The 15,017-nt window shown below is 31.2% G+C and overlaps 2 protein-coding genes and 1 long non-coding RNA gene across 4 annotated transcripts; 2 read left to right on the top strand and 1 right to left on the bottom strand.

Moving 5' to 3' along the window:
• The first annotated feature begins 13 nt into the window (after nucleotides 1–13).
• Nucleotides 14–4,049, top strand: LOC143179391 (uncharacterized). The gene is made up of 2 exons (XR_013001958.1): nucleotides 14–136; nucleotides 3,867–4,049. It is a non-coding gene; the product is annotated as an uncharacterized LOC143179391 (long non-coding RNA).
• On the bottom strand, nucleotides 2,689–10,216 carry LOC143179385 (WD repeat-containing protein 20). Of its 2 annotated transcripts, XM_076378595.1 has the most exons (4): nucleotides 9,745–10,216; nucleotides 9,033–9,215; nucleotides 7,388–8,779; nucleotides 2,689–3,960 (listed from the first exon to the last, which is right to left on the bottom strand). In XM_076378595.1, the coding sequence occupies exons 1-4, from the start codon at nucleotides 10,012–10,014 to the stop codon at nucleotides 3,889–3,891; spliced, it is 1,917 nt and encodes a 638-aa protein (XP_076234710.1). In that variant the 5' UTR covers nucleotides 10,015–10,216; the 3' UTR covers nucleotides 2,689–3,888. The 2 variants fall into 2 exon arrangements, with proteins under 2 accessions (XP_076234710.1, XP_076234709.1); XM_076378594.1 differs by lacking the exon at nucleotides 2,689–3,960 and having other exon boundaries at nucleotides 5,502–8,779.
• A 1,552-nt stretch (nucleotides 10,217–11,768) lies between these two features.
• LOC143179241 (U3 small nucleolar RNA-associated protein 25 homolog) lies at nucleotides 11,769–14,869 on the top strand. Its single transcript, XM_076378367.1, has one exon. The coding sequence runs from the start codon at nucleotides 12,140–12,142 to the stop codon at nucleotides 14,429–14,431; it is 2,292 nt and encodes a 763-aa protein (XP_076234482.1). The 5' UTR covers nucleotides 11,769–12,139; the 3' UTR covers nucleotides 14,432–14,869.
• Nucleotides 14,870–15,017: the final 148 nt, after the last annotated feature.

The following is a 15,017-nucleotide window of genomic DNA, read 5'->3' as shown; positions in this document are numbered from 1 at the left end:
GTTGATCGTGACTTCTTAACGTAGTATTCCGCGATAATAATGTGTTTACGTCTTCGTTACATGGTTAAATGAATCAAAATCTGTATGCACATACTTACTCCAGTTACAACACTCCGAATAATGTTATTTCCTATTTGTAAGTCTACTTTTTGCACTAAATCGTTATCTACACGAAGTATTTGTAATTTTTTCATTTTCAATCATTTATACGATTTTTTATGTATTTTTTTAACCATTAGAAATAACGAATTTCTTATGTTGTGAATCTGTCACAGAATGTAATTTTCTTTTTGCAATATAACTAAACGTTATGCAAACGTAAAAAAAAAGAAAATCTCAAATTGATCTTGATCATAGTTAGCTAAGCATACTATATAATTAAAAATGTGAATATGTTAGTTAAGTGACAGTATATAAAGTAACTTAGATATTCTTTTGAAAATAATATTTCAGTTTTGGATAATTATATAGCAGGAAAGAGTACATAAAGGCATTAACAATTAAAACTTTTTCATTTCCAATTACAAATAATGTACACCTTTGTAAACAAATGAAATGAAGTACGAAGAGAATGAAAAAATTGATATAATGTAGTAAATGCTTCATTAAAAAAAATTCTCAAGTACGAAATAATTCATTATTTTTATACTAATCTATTTACATGTAATTAGCCAGACTAACCTATAAAATCATTGCTTAATTATCAAATTATATTTTCATAATCGTCAAGTGACTAATACCGATTCACTTATTTACATATAGAAAGAAATCTTGTTCGCTTTACAGAATAAAAAATATATTAAAATAATAAAAAATGCTTACAAAAACTAAAGCTTTCGATTGAACATAACCAAAGAATTATGTTCCGTCATAAATGGAAAATAGTTTACTAATTTTGGCATATCATACTATAAATTGTGATCACTGATGATAATGAAATAAAACATATGATTTATTATGAATTTTTCATTTGGTTTACATCGTAGGATCATCATAAATTTCAAATCTGATGAATGAAACATAGGTACTTTAGTTATTTAATGAACCAACTCCAAATTACCTTCGATTTAACAATGCATAATGATGTATAAAATGTGAAATTTATCAATACACGTAAAAGATTAAATATTTTATATGGCAATCTGATTTATGACATAATTTTCACTTTCATTACATATAATTACATTAGTCAATATCTGCATACATACATATCACAGCATACCTCAAAGAGCTTGGATGGAAAAGAATAACATACTGATTATTTGCAAAAAAAACTCAATTGCCATGATTTTTACAAATGAAATCCTAAAATTTATTAATTGAATATAAAACAGGTTCATTATTTCTCTCTTTTACGCATTGTATTAAAACAAACCTATTTCTTTCTATTTGTTTTCTCTATTTCATCACAATGTGAGATGTAATAGTGTACAACAAAGGGTTCCTTAATCTATTTTTAAGATTTCTTATAAAAGTTTTCTGAAAAAAGGAAGTTTATCCTTGCAATCAGTGATTCTCAATGATATAGAATACAAATCAAATATATTATTCACTTAATAACATTAAAATATCATTAACTAACATTTCATTCACTTTATAGCAAATATTATTGTTCAGGAAGCACTGATTAATAGTTATTTAAATTATATAATTAACAAATTACCAGTTTGTATTGTAACAAACAACCATTTTATTACATTTCTGTGCTTCATTCGAATGCAATTATTGAATGAATTATATTTAAAAAAAGGACTTCTGTGACCAGACGAAGCAATATAACATTATTTCCAAACATTAGAAAATTGTTGCACAATAATACAAAGTATTTTTACAGTTTGACATTAATGTTTTAACATACATTTACATATATATATAGTACAAATTAATAAATAGTATCGCCATGTGGAATATTTCATTAGAAATACTGTTTATCGTTGGAATATTCAATAACTATTTGTTTATACATTCTTTGTAATTTGTTTCATTGTAATTAGTTTCTATATCTGAGAGCTATAGAAAATCCATATACATTACAACATGAATAGTTCTTGACTATTTAACACATTCATTTATATTATTAATTGCAAAGATCATTTGCATGTTGCTGATACATTGTAACTGATTACCCTATTTCACTTTTACAAATAAAATTTAAAAAATATTTATTTTATTTATTAAATTTTTCTGAAATCTATTAAAACCATAATGCTATAATTATGATGAAATTCATATTCTTAATACAGAATTTATAGTTATTAAGAGACTATGTAACAGTGTTTTATAGCTGTCAGATATGAAATCATATTGCATATGAAATCTACAACTGATTCTAGTACATCAATAATGCACTCATTGTAAGTTTCTATAAGTTATAAAGCGAACAAGTTTCTCAGAAAAGAATGTATGTACCTACATTATAAAGGAAATAGAAACATTTTTCTTATTAGCTTTAACACAAATACATTAAGGCAATTTAGTTAGTGATGATTAAAGAATATACTTAAATTTTGTTTAATTTTAAGAAGTAAAACATACAATAAAGGCTAGTGTAACATATACATGTTTTCACTATATATTTCAAATATTACTTAAAATTAATAATGCAGGTATATAATAATTATTACTATTCAGCTTTCAGAATGAATTAGTCAATATAAATTCTGTTTTAAAAATCATTTAGTTCGCTTTTCTCATATGTACTACTATACAGGATCAAAATAATTAGTAATAAAAGTATGCAAATTGAAATATTACTTAGAATATTTTATTTTTATGCACTGTATTGACTGATTGCAATAATCTGTATTCTTTGTTGTCTGTAGCATGAGAAGCAAATTATTTAAAATAAACAATTATAATTAAATATTAATAATACAAAAGTTCTTGTATCAACCTGTACGTGTAAGCATTTAAAATTAGTATTATTCAGTTGACATTTTTTACCTGATAGGATCTTATTGGAATGATGTAGTATACAGTATGTAAGATCAAACTTCTACTTGTATACATATATACATGTACACAATAATTACTTTCGCTGAACTTTCTTAAGAAATAAAAATAAGAAATTATGATATATAAATTTTTCTGTCATGTATATAAATGAATGGAGAGTAGAAAATAGAAACGAATAGTATGCGCAAAAATTAACTTACCAAATAAAATTCAAGATTTTTAACATTGAATTTGACTGTCTTTATAATTTTTTCATTATCCATTTGCGCACGAATCGTAGGAAGTACTTCGGAAATAAAAGTTTCAAGATAAATTTTTTATTTAGCAGTCTCAATCAGAATAAGTACTTTAATATCTCTAAAATCAACGAAACAGCAGAAAACGAAATTGAATGTACTGAAACTTGAGAACAGCGAACAACAATGTAAATTATAATAAACAGCTCAAGCGAGCAAAGGATAGTAGCGAAAGATTAAAAGCGCGATCTATTCCGAAGCGAACACTTGGTTGGCGAACAATAGATCACCTATTGTTTTATGGCCGTGGTGATAAACAAACAAGGTCACGTAATTTTTATCATGTAGATGCTTCACCCAAAAAACTCTAACGCACGAGCAAAACAATAGCGTAATCGGGTAAAGCACCTGTCGATACATAGTCTAGCGACTTATCACTGCGATAATTAGGCAAGCATCAAGCCTACCAGCAACACAGTGAATTTCGCATTTCTTTCTGCACATTTGGCGTATTCACAATTTTACAATCTCAAACATGTCTTTAAACAGTACTAGAGTAACTTTCACTTGGCCATACGTAGTACAAGTGACGATAATGAGTATATTGTTGAAATTGCATTTCCGAAGCCTGCAGTACACGCACCGACGAGATGTACTTTTCTTCACGTGTTGAAGGTGTGTGGATATCTGGTTCTGGCTATACTATGGTACCTCCGCCTTCTGCAGGACTAACAACGTGGAGAGCATGTCCAACCTGTCCTACTCCTGGCTGCAATTAAAAAACATACAAAAATTTACTGTCTAATGCAATTTCTCATTGAAAAGATTTACAAATAATGAAGACACTTGGAAAATGAATTTTATTCCTAAAAGTACATCAAAAGAATGGTACAACAATAGCATAGAAATCTTCTATGTACAATTAAAAAATACCTCTGTAAGGTATCCAATGAAGCAATAAATAGTAAATAAAAGAGACAATAAACTGTACGTACCATGCGATAATTCTGAGAAGTCTTATCCATGATTTTCTTGTATCAGCCAAAGCATGGTATAGAACATTAATCTTTCCAATCAAAGTAAAAAATTAATGCCCCACTGGCTTAAGAAACAAGCACAAGCATCTTCTGATAAAATTATAAGACTGTCACTATAAAAGAAGCAATGCACACTATATGAAAATTATTACAAAAATTTTTAACTGGTTAAACCGCTGTAACAAATAAAGGAGTGTGGGTATATTGATAATAGATATGCTTTATGCAAAACACCAGGGAACAGAATCTGGTATTTTAAATACAAAATCTTTAAATTATTAAAATAATCTGTTAATCATGCCAGACATTGCAACCAACAAAGCTGTAGTGAATTATAACTAATGAAAATTCCTATGAGACATGTAACATATATGTAAATACATATTTATAAATATTTGTATATTGCTAGCATACGCAAAATGATTCAAAGTCTTCTCTGGAGTTTCTGCATTGCATTCTATATAAAATTCAAGCAGGAAGCAAGCAGCAATGTTTCATTCAAACTTTTGCTTTATTGTACAACAAGGCAATTCATTGTCTTCAACAGAGGATTAAATGTCACATTATTATAGTCTGGGACAATAGTTCGACTAAATAATTCATTGACTGTTTATCATTCGCTAAGCTAAGCTAATAACATTTTACAGGAAAGAAAGAAGGGTTTAAGGGGCCTGCCCTGTTACAAAATCTTATGGGGCGCAAACAATGTTACTCTCAATGATGCAAACCAAACATAAATATATTCTATATATAATTATACTAATGTATTTTTTCAATATTTATCATATTGAATATATTTTGACCAGATGATCATTAGGCACAGATATAAATTGAAGACTCATACTATGAATGAACCTATGTTATTCACATTTTTACACATATGTTATTTTTCTTAATATTTATTTATTAAGTTAAACATTTTCACTTAATAATTGAAACAAAATCATATTATAATAAAGAAAAAATCCAAAATTTAAACAAATATACAATATAAGACCTATTCATTCACAGTATTACACATCTATACATTTCTAATGCTGATGTGTAGCATAGATTAAAAAACAATGCTAAAAGATCTTTAATGCTTCCCAATGGCACCTTTTATAATATATGCTGCTTTGGATAATGTATAGACTAACATTTAATTTGTAAATATGAGAAAAAATACATTTATTCTCAAAAAAGGAAAAAAAAATCAAAATCAGCATATATATATTATGTGTGTATATGTATATTTGAGAGAGTGCATATATGTGTGTGTGTGTGTATATATATATATATATATATATATACATACATACACATGCGCGCACACACACAACGTGGATTGACAAAACCATAATTAGAACTTTTAAAAATTTATAGTGTGCTTTTGTTGCGCTTAGCGATAGATTTGTGGTTTACCTCCATCATTTGAATATCAACTAGATGGAATAAAATAGGAGAATCGTGTCACTAAGGAAACTTGCACAAGCCAGGACTCGTGGAGTTCTAGTTTTGATTACAAATTTCCAAAATATTGTGTTATCAGCAAGAAATGGAATGTTTCCTATCTTGGTTGTAACACTAGAGGATGTTATGGCACAGGCCCATGTATGACAGCCGACCCCATTCCTAATGTGGAGTTCCAGACCTACGACAGCCCAGGCACTAGCGCAACACTGCTCCGTAGCCGCAAACATAATTGATGCAAATAGTATGCAAGCAAAATTGTACAGTAAACTAGAAACTCTACGTGTGTCGTATTTCATAAAAATAGAAACGAGGATTACGATGACGCTCAAAAACAATTGTACAGACTCAAGCTCAATTCATCATTAAAAGCTGATATTCGATCTTAGATAAACGAGATCATTCTCCAATGTTATTATACTTCCAGAGGACATATGGGACTTGAAGTGCCTCTCAATGAAAGTCAACAAGTTTCTGAACAAATATTAGTATTTTATCAAAACAAAGGGCACAATACCAAACAGTTATTGGGTGGATTTAGTTAACTTTGCTATGACCCTGCAAGATAAGTTTCCGAATTTGTAGATCGAAAGAAATAAGCACACCCTATTAAGATATTTTGAAGAGAACTTCTTATCAGGCTAAAATCGTATGTCAAGAAGAAAATATATGTAACACAACATAGATTCAAAGAAAGAGCTAGTAATTTCAACAACCTATTCCGGTTGTAGCATTAGAGTTTCATAAATAAAAGCATTTGTTCTTCTTTTGTTCAAATTTATCTGAAAGATCATCTTGGATGGAAAGCTATATATTAACAACTAATCACCGTGAGATACGACACCTCAATAAACAACGAGTGATGCTGCTGACACGGATCATAGAGCAAGCAGCTAACTCCAACGTGACTAGCTTGACTATTATAGCCGATGTAGTGAGAAAACGTAACGAACAAACAAACGCTGAATATTTGATACGTAAAAGTGTTCTTGAAAGCAACTTTTAGGTGGTTTGTAATTTTGCCATGGAAATCTACAGAAATCCATTTAGCACTATAAAGAGGCCACCATATCAACTATGAGTTTATGCAGACTTGGTTCCCTTATGCTGCACTGTAAAGAAAGACCATTCTCGGGCTGCAGAGGTCAAGTCGTATCTGTACAGTCAATCGTTAGCATCAAAATATTTGCCGGGAATGTCTGAAGAGTCTCCAACAAAGTGTTTTTCCGAGCGGAAGACATTAACGCTCATTACGCTATTGTTACGAATCGTCAAGGCTTTGATATTCATGTCATAAGTGGAAACATGTTTATGTATATAACACGTGATTCTACAATCATAGTAATTACAATAGTAAAGTCGAAAAATAACAAAACTACCTCTTTGTATTTTCCGCATTTAATAAATTTTTGTGTCTAAAAGGGCATTTGCCATCTAATACAATTCAACAATGATAATAGGAAAATCATTCAAAGTATAATCGTATCTTCTAACTGTTTATTCAGTAATGATAATGATTTTAAATTTTATTTCTATTTATATACAAATTGAAATTGATCTCTAAAAACCCCTACTTCACAAAATTGCAATAATGATTGAAGATGGGTTACATCATAGATCGTTGGATCGCAAGGAATTAATGTTGGTGTAAGGATTGCTATGATGGTGTGGCCTATGCAGAGTGCTGCTGATGGTGAGAGGACCTACCATATGACCTGGCCTTGCCCATGTGTAGACATATCCATCTTGACACGCTGTTACGAAGCAATCTTCCCTAAACACTAATTCAGTCAATCTTTCGTGCGCCAACTTCTTGCACACCAATGGCTCTAACACTGGACACTCGTCAAATCTAGGGCACCAGGCAGTTCCTATCAACCTCATAGGATCGTCCATCATGGAACTAACCTTTTTATTTGCACCTACTAAACTTCCACTGACACTGTTCGTATTACTATTTGTATTTAAATTAGTGGTAGCTTTATCTCCACTACTATTCTGTGTTATTGTGCTATTAGATGCACCACTACCTCTCATAGTGAGGCTAAAGTTCCGTTTATGATTATCACCTTTACGCTCACCAAAACCAAGTCCTGCTAACCTTTGTGTCAATGAATTTACAGTTGACACTGCTGTATTTGTACTCGTGCTATTGTTACTACTTTCATTATTACCACTCGCGTTTTCCTTGCAATTAACATTATTCAAATTATTGTGTTTGGAATTGTTTAAGTGATGATTTGTCATTGAGCCATTTCCACTATTGACTGTCCCAGATGTAGAAAGAGTACCAGAACCTGCTGCAGATGGCCTCTGCTTTGCACACATTGGTTGTCTCAACACATCTTCCGTAATATCCCACAAGCACAGTTGAGTATCTTGCGATACACTGCCCAGCCTGTAGCAAGTACCACCTGACACTCTCAACTCTGAACCACAAGAGTTTCTGTTTGAATGAACTCCTTGCGACGTCATTGACAGACGATTCGACTTTTCATGGAAGTGATTATGATTATTGTGTGGCAATGTTTCGTCGTCGGAACCACTGAAGTCAGGATCATGGTCTCCATAAGATGTAGTGTATGGATCAAAAGCTACGACGCTTACCCAACTGTGATGGCCCTGACCTCGAGCTACTACCCGTTTTTCATGAAAACTCCAAATTGTCACAAGATCATCTTCTCCTCCCACAACAACATACCTTCCATCTGGTGACCAACATACACATAAAAATCCACCAAAATAACTTCTCGCCGAACCCACTAGTTCCATTGTATTATACTGAAATACTCGTAGGAATCCATCTTGGGAAACTACAGCTAAATTTGAGCCACATGGACTGAATGCAAATTCGTTTATACAACATCCTTCAGCACCTATTACCCATCGATACAAAGGGTTTCTTGTAGACTTTGTCTTGCAAGTGTATATAGCATAACCATCTCCTGATTTAAAGGATTGATAATGAGGAGCCGTTGTACCACACAGAAGTTCTTCATTATATAAATACAGTTGCCCTGAACTATGTGATACTAAGAAAAGATTGTTTGATCCAGGAACCCATTTTATACATGTTACTTTGCTCTTATCTATCAGCCTCTGAAACATTAAAAAAAAATATATTTTCAACTTGTACATTTATGTACAATTTATACATGCAATGTAATAACAGGTTAGTATCCATTTACAAAATGTTTACAATCCATTAGAAATGTTTTGAAAGCAATGTAATTCCCATAATTTTGGGATTGTACCAATAGTGTTTTACAATCTCCTTGAATATTTAAATTCAAGCTACGATATTTGATAGTTTAATAATGTACTTTTTTACTTTTAGTAAAATATGACTTACGTCTTCATTATATAATTTGCTAAGTTCCTTTTTTATTGGATCTATCAGCTGAATCTGTCCTGTGGAGAAACCCACTAATAATGGTGCACTATCTGCAGTTGCTGTTGTTTGATTAAAATTATGGCAAGTTGGATTAGTTCCTTTATATAATTTCTTATCCAATGGTTTATTTAAATCCACAGCCTGAAACATTTAATATGGAAACTAATTAAAAACACCACTAAATACTTCGTTTTACTTTATATAATTCTTTCAAACTAAATACTTATTCGATAACAATTTAATAGTTTTATCATTACACATAATAAATATGCATTGTATTAAATATGCAGACTTAATACATTAATAGTTAATTGAATATTACTCTGAATGTCAGATAATTCAATGTTCTTAAAAATTTAAGCAAACTTCTAATCATTAATGACACATGTATTATTTATCTGATAAATAAAATAGAAAAACCAATAATGAATTTTACAGAAGAAATAAATGATATATTCAGTATGAAGAAGAACATCTGATTACAAATAAATTGAGTGAATGTGATTTAACATACAGATGTATATAAAGGGAATTCAACGTTAGGTGTGGTGATGACTGCAAAGATGGAGTCTCCGTATACATTTTCGAGGTTAGGTATGAATGAATCCATGCTCGATTAAACACAGATACATTAATCTAACGTGTAGAGCATAAAACAAATTCATCTTACCTTTTTAACACCTCGATAGACGTAAACATAAAGTTCCTTGCCGAAATTGAAACACATTCGGTCGCCGAGACCTTGCGTACCCGTTGGATCTGCTGGGTCCGGTAATGTTACAAACGACACTCTAACGGATGCGCTTCCTTGACTGTTTGTATAGCCGACTCTATTTGGCCTCGAATACTCCGACAAAGTCATTAGCTTATACGTCCCTTCCCGCGTGACAAACTGTGTTTTCAAGTCCTCCTTCCCTCCTCCATCCAGCTGCACAGCCATCTTACCACCAGCGGTGCGACGGAGGAGTTCATCAGATACGAAAAAAACCTTCGTTAGTTCCTGTCCTCCTTTTGCACGGCCTTTGACAGTCCTTTGTCCGAAAGCTTTAAGAACTTGTTAAACACCAACTCGCCGCTTGCACGTTTTTCAAAGACGTTCAAGTAATTATAGCCTACCGGTTCTGTACGCAACCACTGCTAAGGGCGCCTCAAGTTCTATATCGAAACTGCCAGTGCATTTACGACCCGCAGCTCATGCTCTCAACCTCGTATAGAATAACTTGATCTCCACTGTTCTGAAAATATTACACCATTTAACGTGTCACAAATAAGAATATAAAACCGAACTATTATATCCCTAAGCGGAGATATTTGAAAAAGAAACTTAAAATGTTCGTTGTCCATGTATACCGTATTACTTAGGCTATATAATTTATCAAAAATATCCATGTCTCAATATATTATATTACAATTGTATGGATAATGTATTTATGATAAGTATAGTTCTAATGTTTTTTTGTTACCACTGCATTTTATTCATTTTGAAACAGCAGAAACATATGTAATAATTTAAAAATTAGGAACATAGTGTAATAATATATAATGTAATCGTTCAAATTTCTTACGTTTGCATTCTATTACGTTTCACCTAACTATTCTAATGTGAATTAATTCATCATCAGGTTTTAAATTAAAATATAGTAGTAAAAGGAAGTAAAAATGGAAAATATACGGCACTGTCGGCAGCATGTTATTACTGCGCGCGCAACATCGCCTGTTCAGCCTGAACTCGTTGGTTCTGAAGGCCTGTCAAGAACCGGATATTTTGTAAACAACTGAGCTTAGAGTTAATTAATTTTACCCACTTTTTCTGCTTCCTGGACATTCCTTCCATTTGCGTTATCAAGAATACCCGTTAGTGAAGCTGTCATTAACTAATTTGAGTTCTAGATCTATTACGAAAAAACTACCCGGTAATTAAAAAATCACTTTTTTATGTTGTATGAAAGATAACATATTTTTCCATTAATACAAGTTTAATTGATTTTAAAAAATCTCCATAACTTCTTCCTGTTCATTGCTTGATATATCGCTTCATGAAATAATATTCATATGCATGTGAAATAGAGGATAAGAAAACTGGTGATTAAAGAGTTTGTAATGCAATCATTAATTCATTGAGAACATTGATCACGTGATCTCCTTGACATGAGAAACTCACTTTACAGATTTCTTCCGGTTTTCCGAATGGTAATTAACTTCCCGTGACGTAACCATACAAGCGAAGATTCAAACATCGATACGTGCTAGCGTATGTACCATATGCCGTGAATATTTGTAAATATTTTCTAATAAATCAATTAGAAAGGGTCTATTTACAAAACTGACGAGAGCTACATGTGTCGTACGTACGTATTACCGTATGTGTATTATACATTGTAATTGTACGCTAAACTGTAGGTAGTATAAATGTTAATTTACCAGGTATTCTAAATGAACAAATATTTCAAACGAATTAACATTACTGTGTTGTGTTGGCAATAAGTTGTTTTCATTGTAATAGATTTTAGAATATTCTATTACTTTATATTTTAAATTAACTGCGTATATCATAAATACAGAACTTCGCGTAGTGCTCATGGGAAAAAATATATATTATTTTAGTCCAATATTTAATAGTATATTCAATTTTACTGAGAAGTACACTGCAATATGTATACATATATTTAAATTTTAAATGAAACGTAACAAGGATGCATATGTTTTAAATTCAGCGCTTTATAACCTATTTCCTCTATGTGGAACATGGTTAACGCAATACAAATACGTTCGTATGTATATGCACACACACATACTTGTAATTAGTGTAATGTACATTCAATATTTGTAGAAAAAGTATCTTAATTTTACGTATTATTGAAGTATGGTCGTTTTATTATTGTGTAATTTATATGTATGGCTTATGCAGTAGTAATGCATAAAGCGCATACAAACATGTGTGTTTATATGACCTATATTATATTGTTTGAATACACTATACTGCATTCTGCTATGAAACGAGCAAAACACGTGGATTAATTATTTTCATAATTGGATAGAAATTTAAATATTATTTAAATAATATAATGGTCCGTGGCAAAAGACCAGTTCGAGGTGGGAAACGAAAATTTGATCGCCGTGAAAGTCGACCAAAATCGAAGAAAGGTAAATTTAACCTAAAAGAGACTCCATACATTAAAGACCGCGATGCTAAAAACAAGGAAATCGAGAAACGTAGACAAATGCTGGAAGAAGAGAAATCGCAACAACAAGAATTAGATACTGATAGTTCCGATAATGAACAAGAAAATCCTGTTCGCGATCTACTCTCAACATTTTCAAATACTACTAACCTTGAAGCAACAGCTATCGAATCTAATTCAGAAAATGATACTTCAGATAATGAAATAGATAACGTTGAAGGAAACAGTGAAACCAATGAAGATTTAGCAATGCATTTTGATACAAATGACGAAACACAAGCATCTAGTGATAACCTTAGTGACAATGAAGAGGTTAAAGTGAAAGAAATGGATGAAGAAGATCCTGAAACTGCTCAAGAAGATGCTGGTTATTTAAAGGATCCTTTTTCAATTCATTTTCGTGATGACCTAAGTGATAAACTTTATGAAGCAGTTTCTAATGTTCCACAGTCCACAAAAACAGGAAACATAACATGGCCTACCTTAGGAAATCTTATTTGCCAAATTCCAAAACCACAGGAAGATAAAACTAGTATGATACAACGATCTAGTATCTCTATTTTGGAAGAGAGACAATTTGCAAAATGTGGTAACCCTCCTTCTTTGATCGACAATATAAATTGGAACAAATTATATGTCAAGTCTCAAATTCAAGACAATATTGCAAAAGCCAATTACACGAATATAAAGGATAATGTTAATACAAATACATCACCTTTGACTTCATTACAAAAAGAACTGTTTTCAGTAATAAATAATTATCAAGATTTATATTATCCTGAAAGGACATTTGCTAACGCTGGTCAAATCAGATTTATATATTGTTTGCATGCAATCAATCATGTATTAAAGACTAGGACAAAAATATTACATCATAATGCAAAAATAACAAAATCAAAATGTACAAACATGGCAGAAATTCCAAATGAGTACAGAGATCAAGGCTTAGTAAGGCCAAAAGTTTTAATAATAGTTCCTTTTAGACATTCTTGTCTAAAAATTGTGGAATTATTAATATCTATTCTAATTGGAGAGGATAAAGGTGGCTCTGTAATGAACAAAAATAGATTTATGGAAGATTTTAGTGGCAATGAATTGACAATGCCAAAGAAAAATCCAAAACCTGAAGATTATGAACAAACATTTGAAGGTAATACAGATGACACATTTAAAATAGGAATTGCCATCACAAAAAAGACTTTGAAGCTGTATTCAGAATTCTATTCTTCTGATATAATAGTGTCATCCCTGTTAGGTTTGAGAATGTTAATAGGAGCAGAAGGGGAAGCAGATAGAGATTATGATTTCTTGGCATCCATAGAATTATTAATCATGGATCAAGCAGAATTATTTTTGATGCAAAACTGGGATCATATGATACATGTCTTAAATCATTTACATTTACAACCAAAAGATTTTCATGGAACAGACTTTTCTAGAGTAAGAAGTTGGTGCGTAAATGGATGGACTAAATATTACAGACAGACATTAATATTTTCAAATATTCATGTACCAGAAATTTATGGAGTATTTAATAAGAAATGTTACAACTACTCAGGAAAGATAAAAGTAATAAACCCTATTTCTCCTGGATCTATTTGTCAGGTGGTTGTACAAATTCCACAAGTGTTCCACAGATTCGAAGCATCTAGTCATCCTCAAGCTTTGGAACAGAGAATGGAATTCTTTATTACAAAAATACTTCCTCAATACAAGGATAGAATTATGAACCACACATTGATTTTTATACCAACTTATTTTGATTTTGTAAAGATACGAAATTATTTTAAAAAAGAGGAATACAACTTTGTTCAAATTTGTGAATATACCAAGAATGCAAAAATAGCTAGAGCTAGAGACATGTTCTTTCATAGTGACGCACATTTCCTTCTGTACTCGGAACGATTTCATTTCTTCCGTAGGATACGAATGAAAGGTATAAGACATATAATATTTTATGCACCACCCACATTCCCTGGATTTTATAGCGAAATGTGTAATTTAATGCAAGAAGCTAATCAGAACCCACGAGCAGGTTCTGAAAGCAACATGACTGTAACAGTCTTGTATTGTAAATATGATGTTATGCAACTTTCTGCAATTGTTGGTACTGAAAGAGCAAATAAAATGTTTAGATCAGAGAAATCTATTCATATGCTTATGACTGGTGAATGACTTAAACGTGATATATTGTACATAAATATTATCGTTAAGAACGCAAAGGAAAGTGATGTAAAAAGTTTTCCACCTGTTTGTAATTCCACTCGACTCATTTATTACACTGTTATAAAATTACTCGGAACAAAAATATCTTTGATTACAATTCCTTAAGTTGATTTCATTCACACAAATCGTTTTATCGCTTCAACTGTACAGTTACAACAATATCAAAATCAAAATCTTCGCGCGAGCACTCTCAATAAATAATCGTAACTATACCGAATGATTATTTCTTTATTCGATAGATACGCACTTCATCTTTACCGTATACGTACAATTACTGTTCATCTTTCATCCTTGTTTAATTTATATACTTTTAAGTAATCTACAACACCGTAAGTGTTTAATGTAACAGAATTATAATTAACTTCAAATAAATGCAAAATAAATTAAATGCGCCAACGAGTTTAACTGAATTATATGTAATTATCGAAAGAATAATCTCTTAATTTCCTTTTCGTTACAAAATTGAAGCTCCGGTTTAGCCATTGTTAACTAAATCAACATATTAATGCTATAAGAAATCTAATAAGTTCAAATA

Source organism: Calliopsis andreniformis, chromosome 5 (assembly GCF_051401765.1).
Source record: "Calliopsis andreniformis isolate RMS-2024a chromosome 5, iyCalAndr_principal, whole genome shotgun sequence".
Taxonomy (NCBI): Eukaryota; Metazoa; Arthropoda; class Insecta; order Hymenoptera; family Andrenidae; genus Calliopsis; species Calliopsis andreniformis.
This window is presented reverse-complemented; position numbering and strand designations above follow the sequence as displayed.

What these genes read in the sequence shown, in the direction of transcription:
- LOC143179385 (XM_076378594.1), bottom strand. Translation starts at nt 10,014, where the DNA reads ATGGCTGTGCAGCTGGATGGAGGAGGGAAGGAGGACTTGAAAACACAG. An exon ending in TCTATCGAGGTGTTAAAAAG is followed by an intron (nt 9,216 to 9,744) that starts GTAAGATGAATT and finishes TAAATGTTTCAG; the next exon opens with GCTGTGGATTTAAATAAACC. An exon ending in GCAAATTATATAATGAAGAC is followed by an intron (nt 8,780 to 9,032) that starts GTAAGTCATATT and finishes TTAATGTTTCAG; the next exon opens with AGGCTGATAGATAAGAGCAA.
- LOC143179241 (XM_076378367.1), top strand. Translation starts at nt 12,140, where the DNA reads ATGGTCCGTGGCAAAAGACCAGTTCGAGGTGGGAAACGAAAATTTGAT.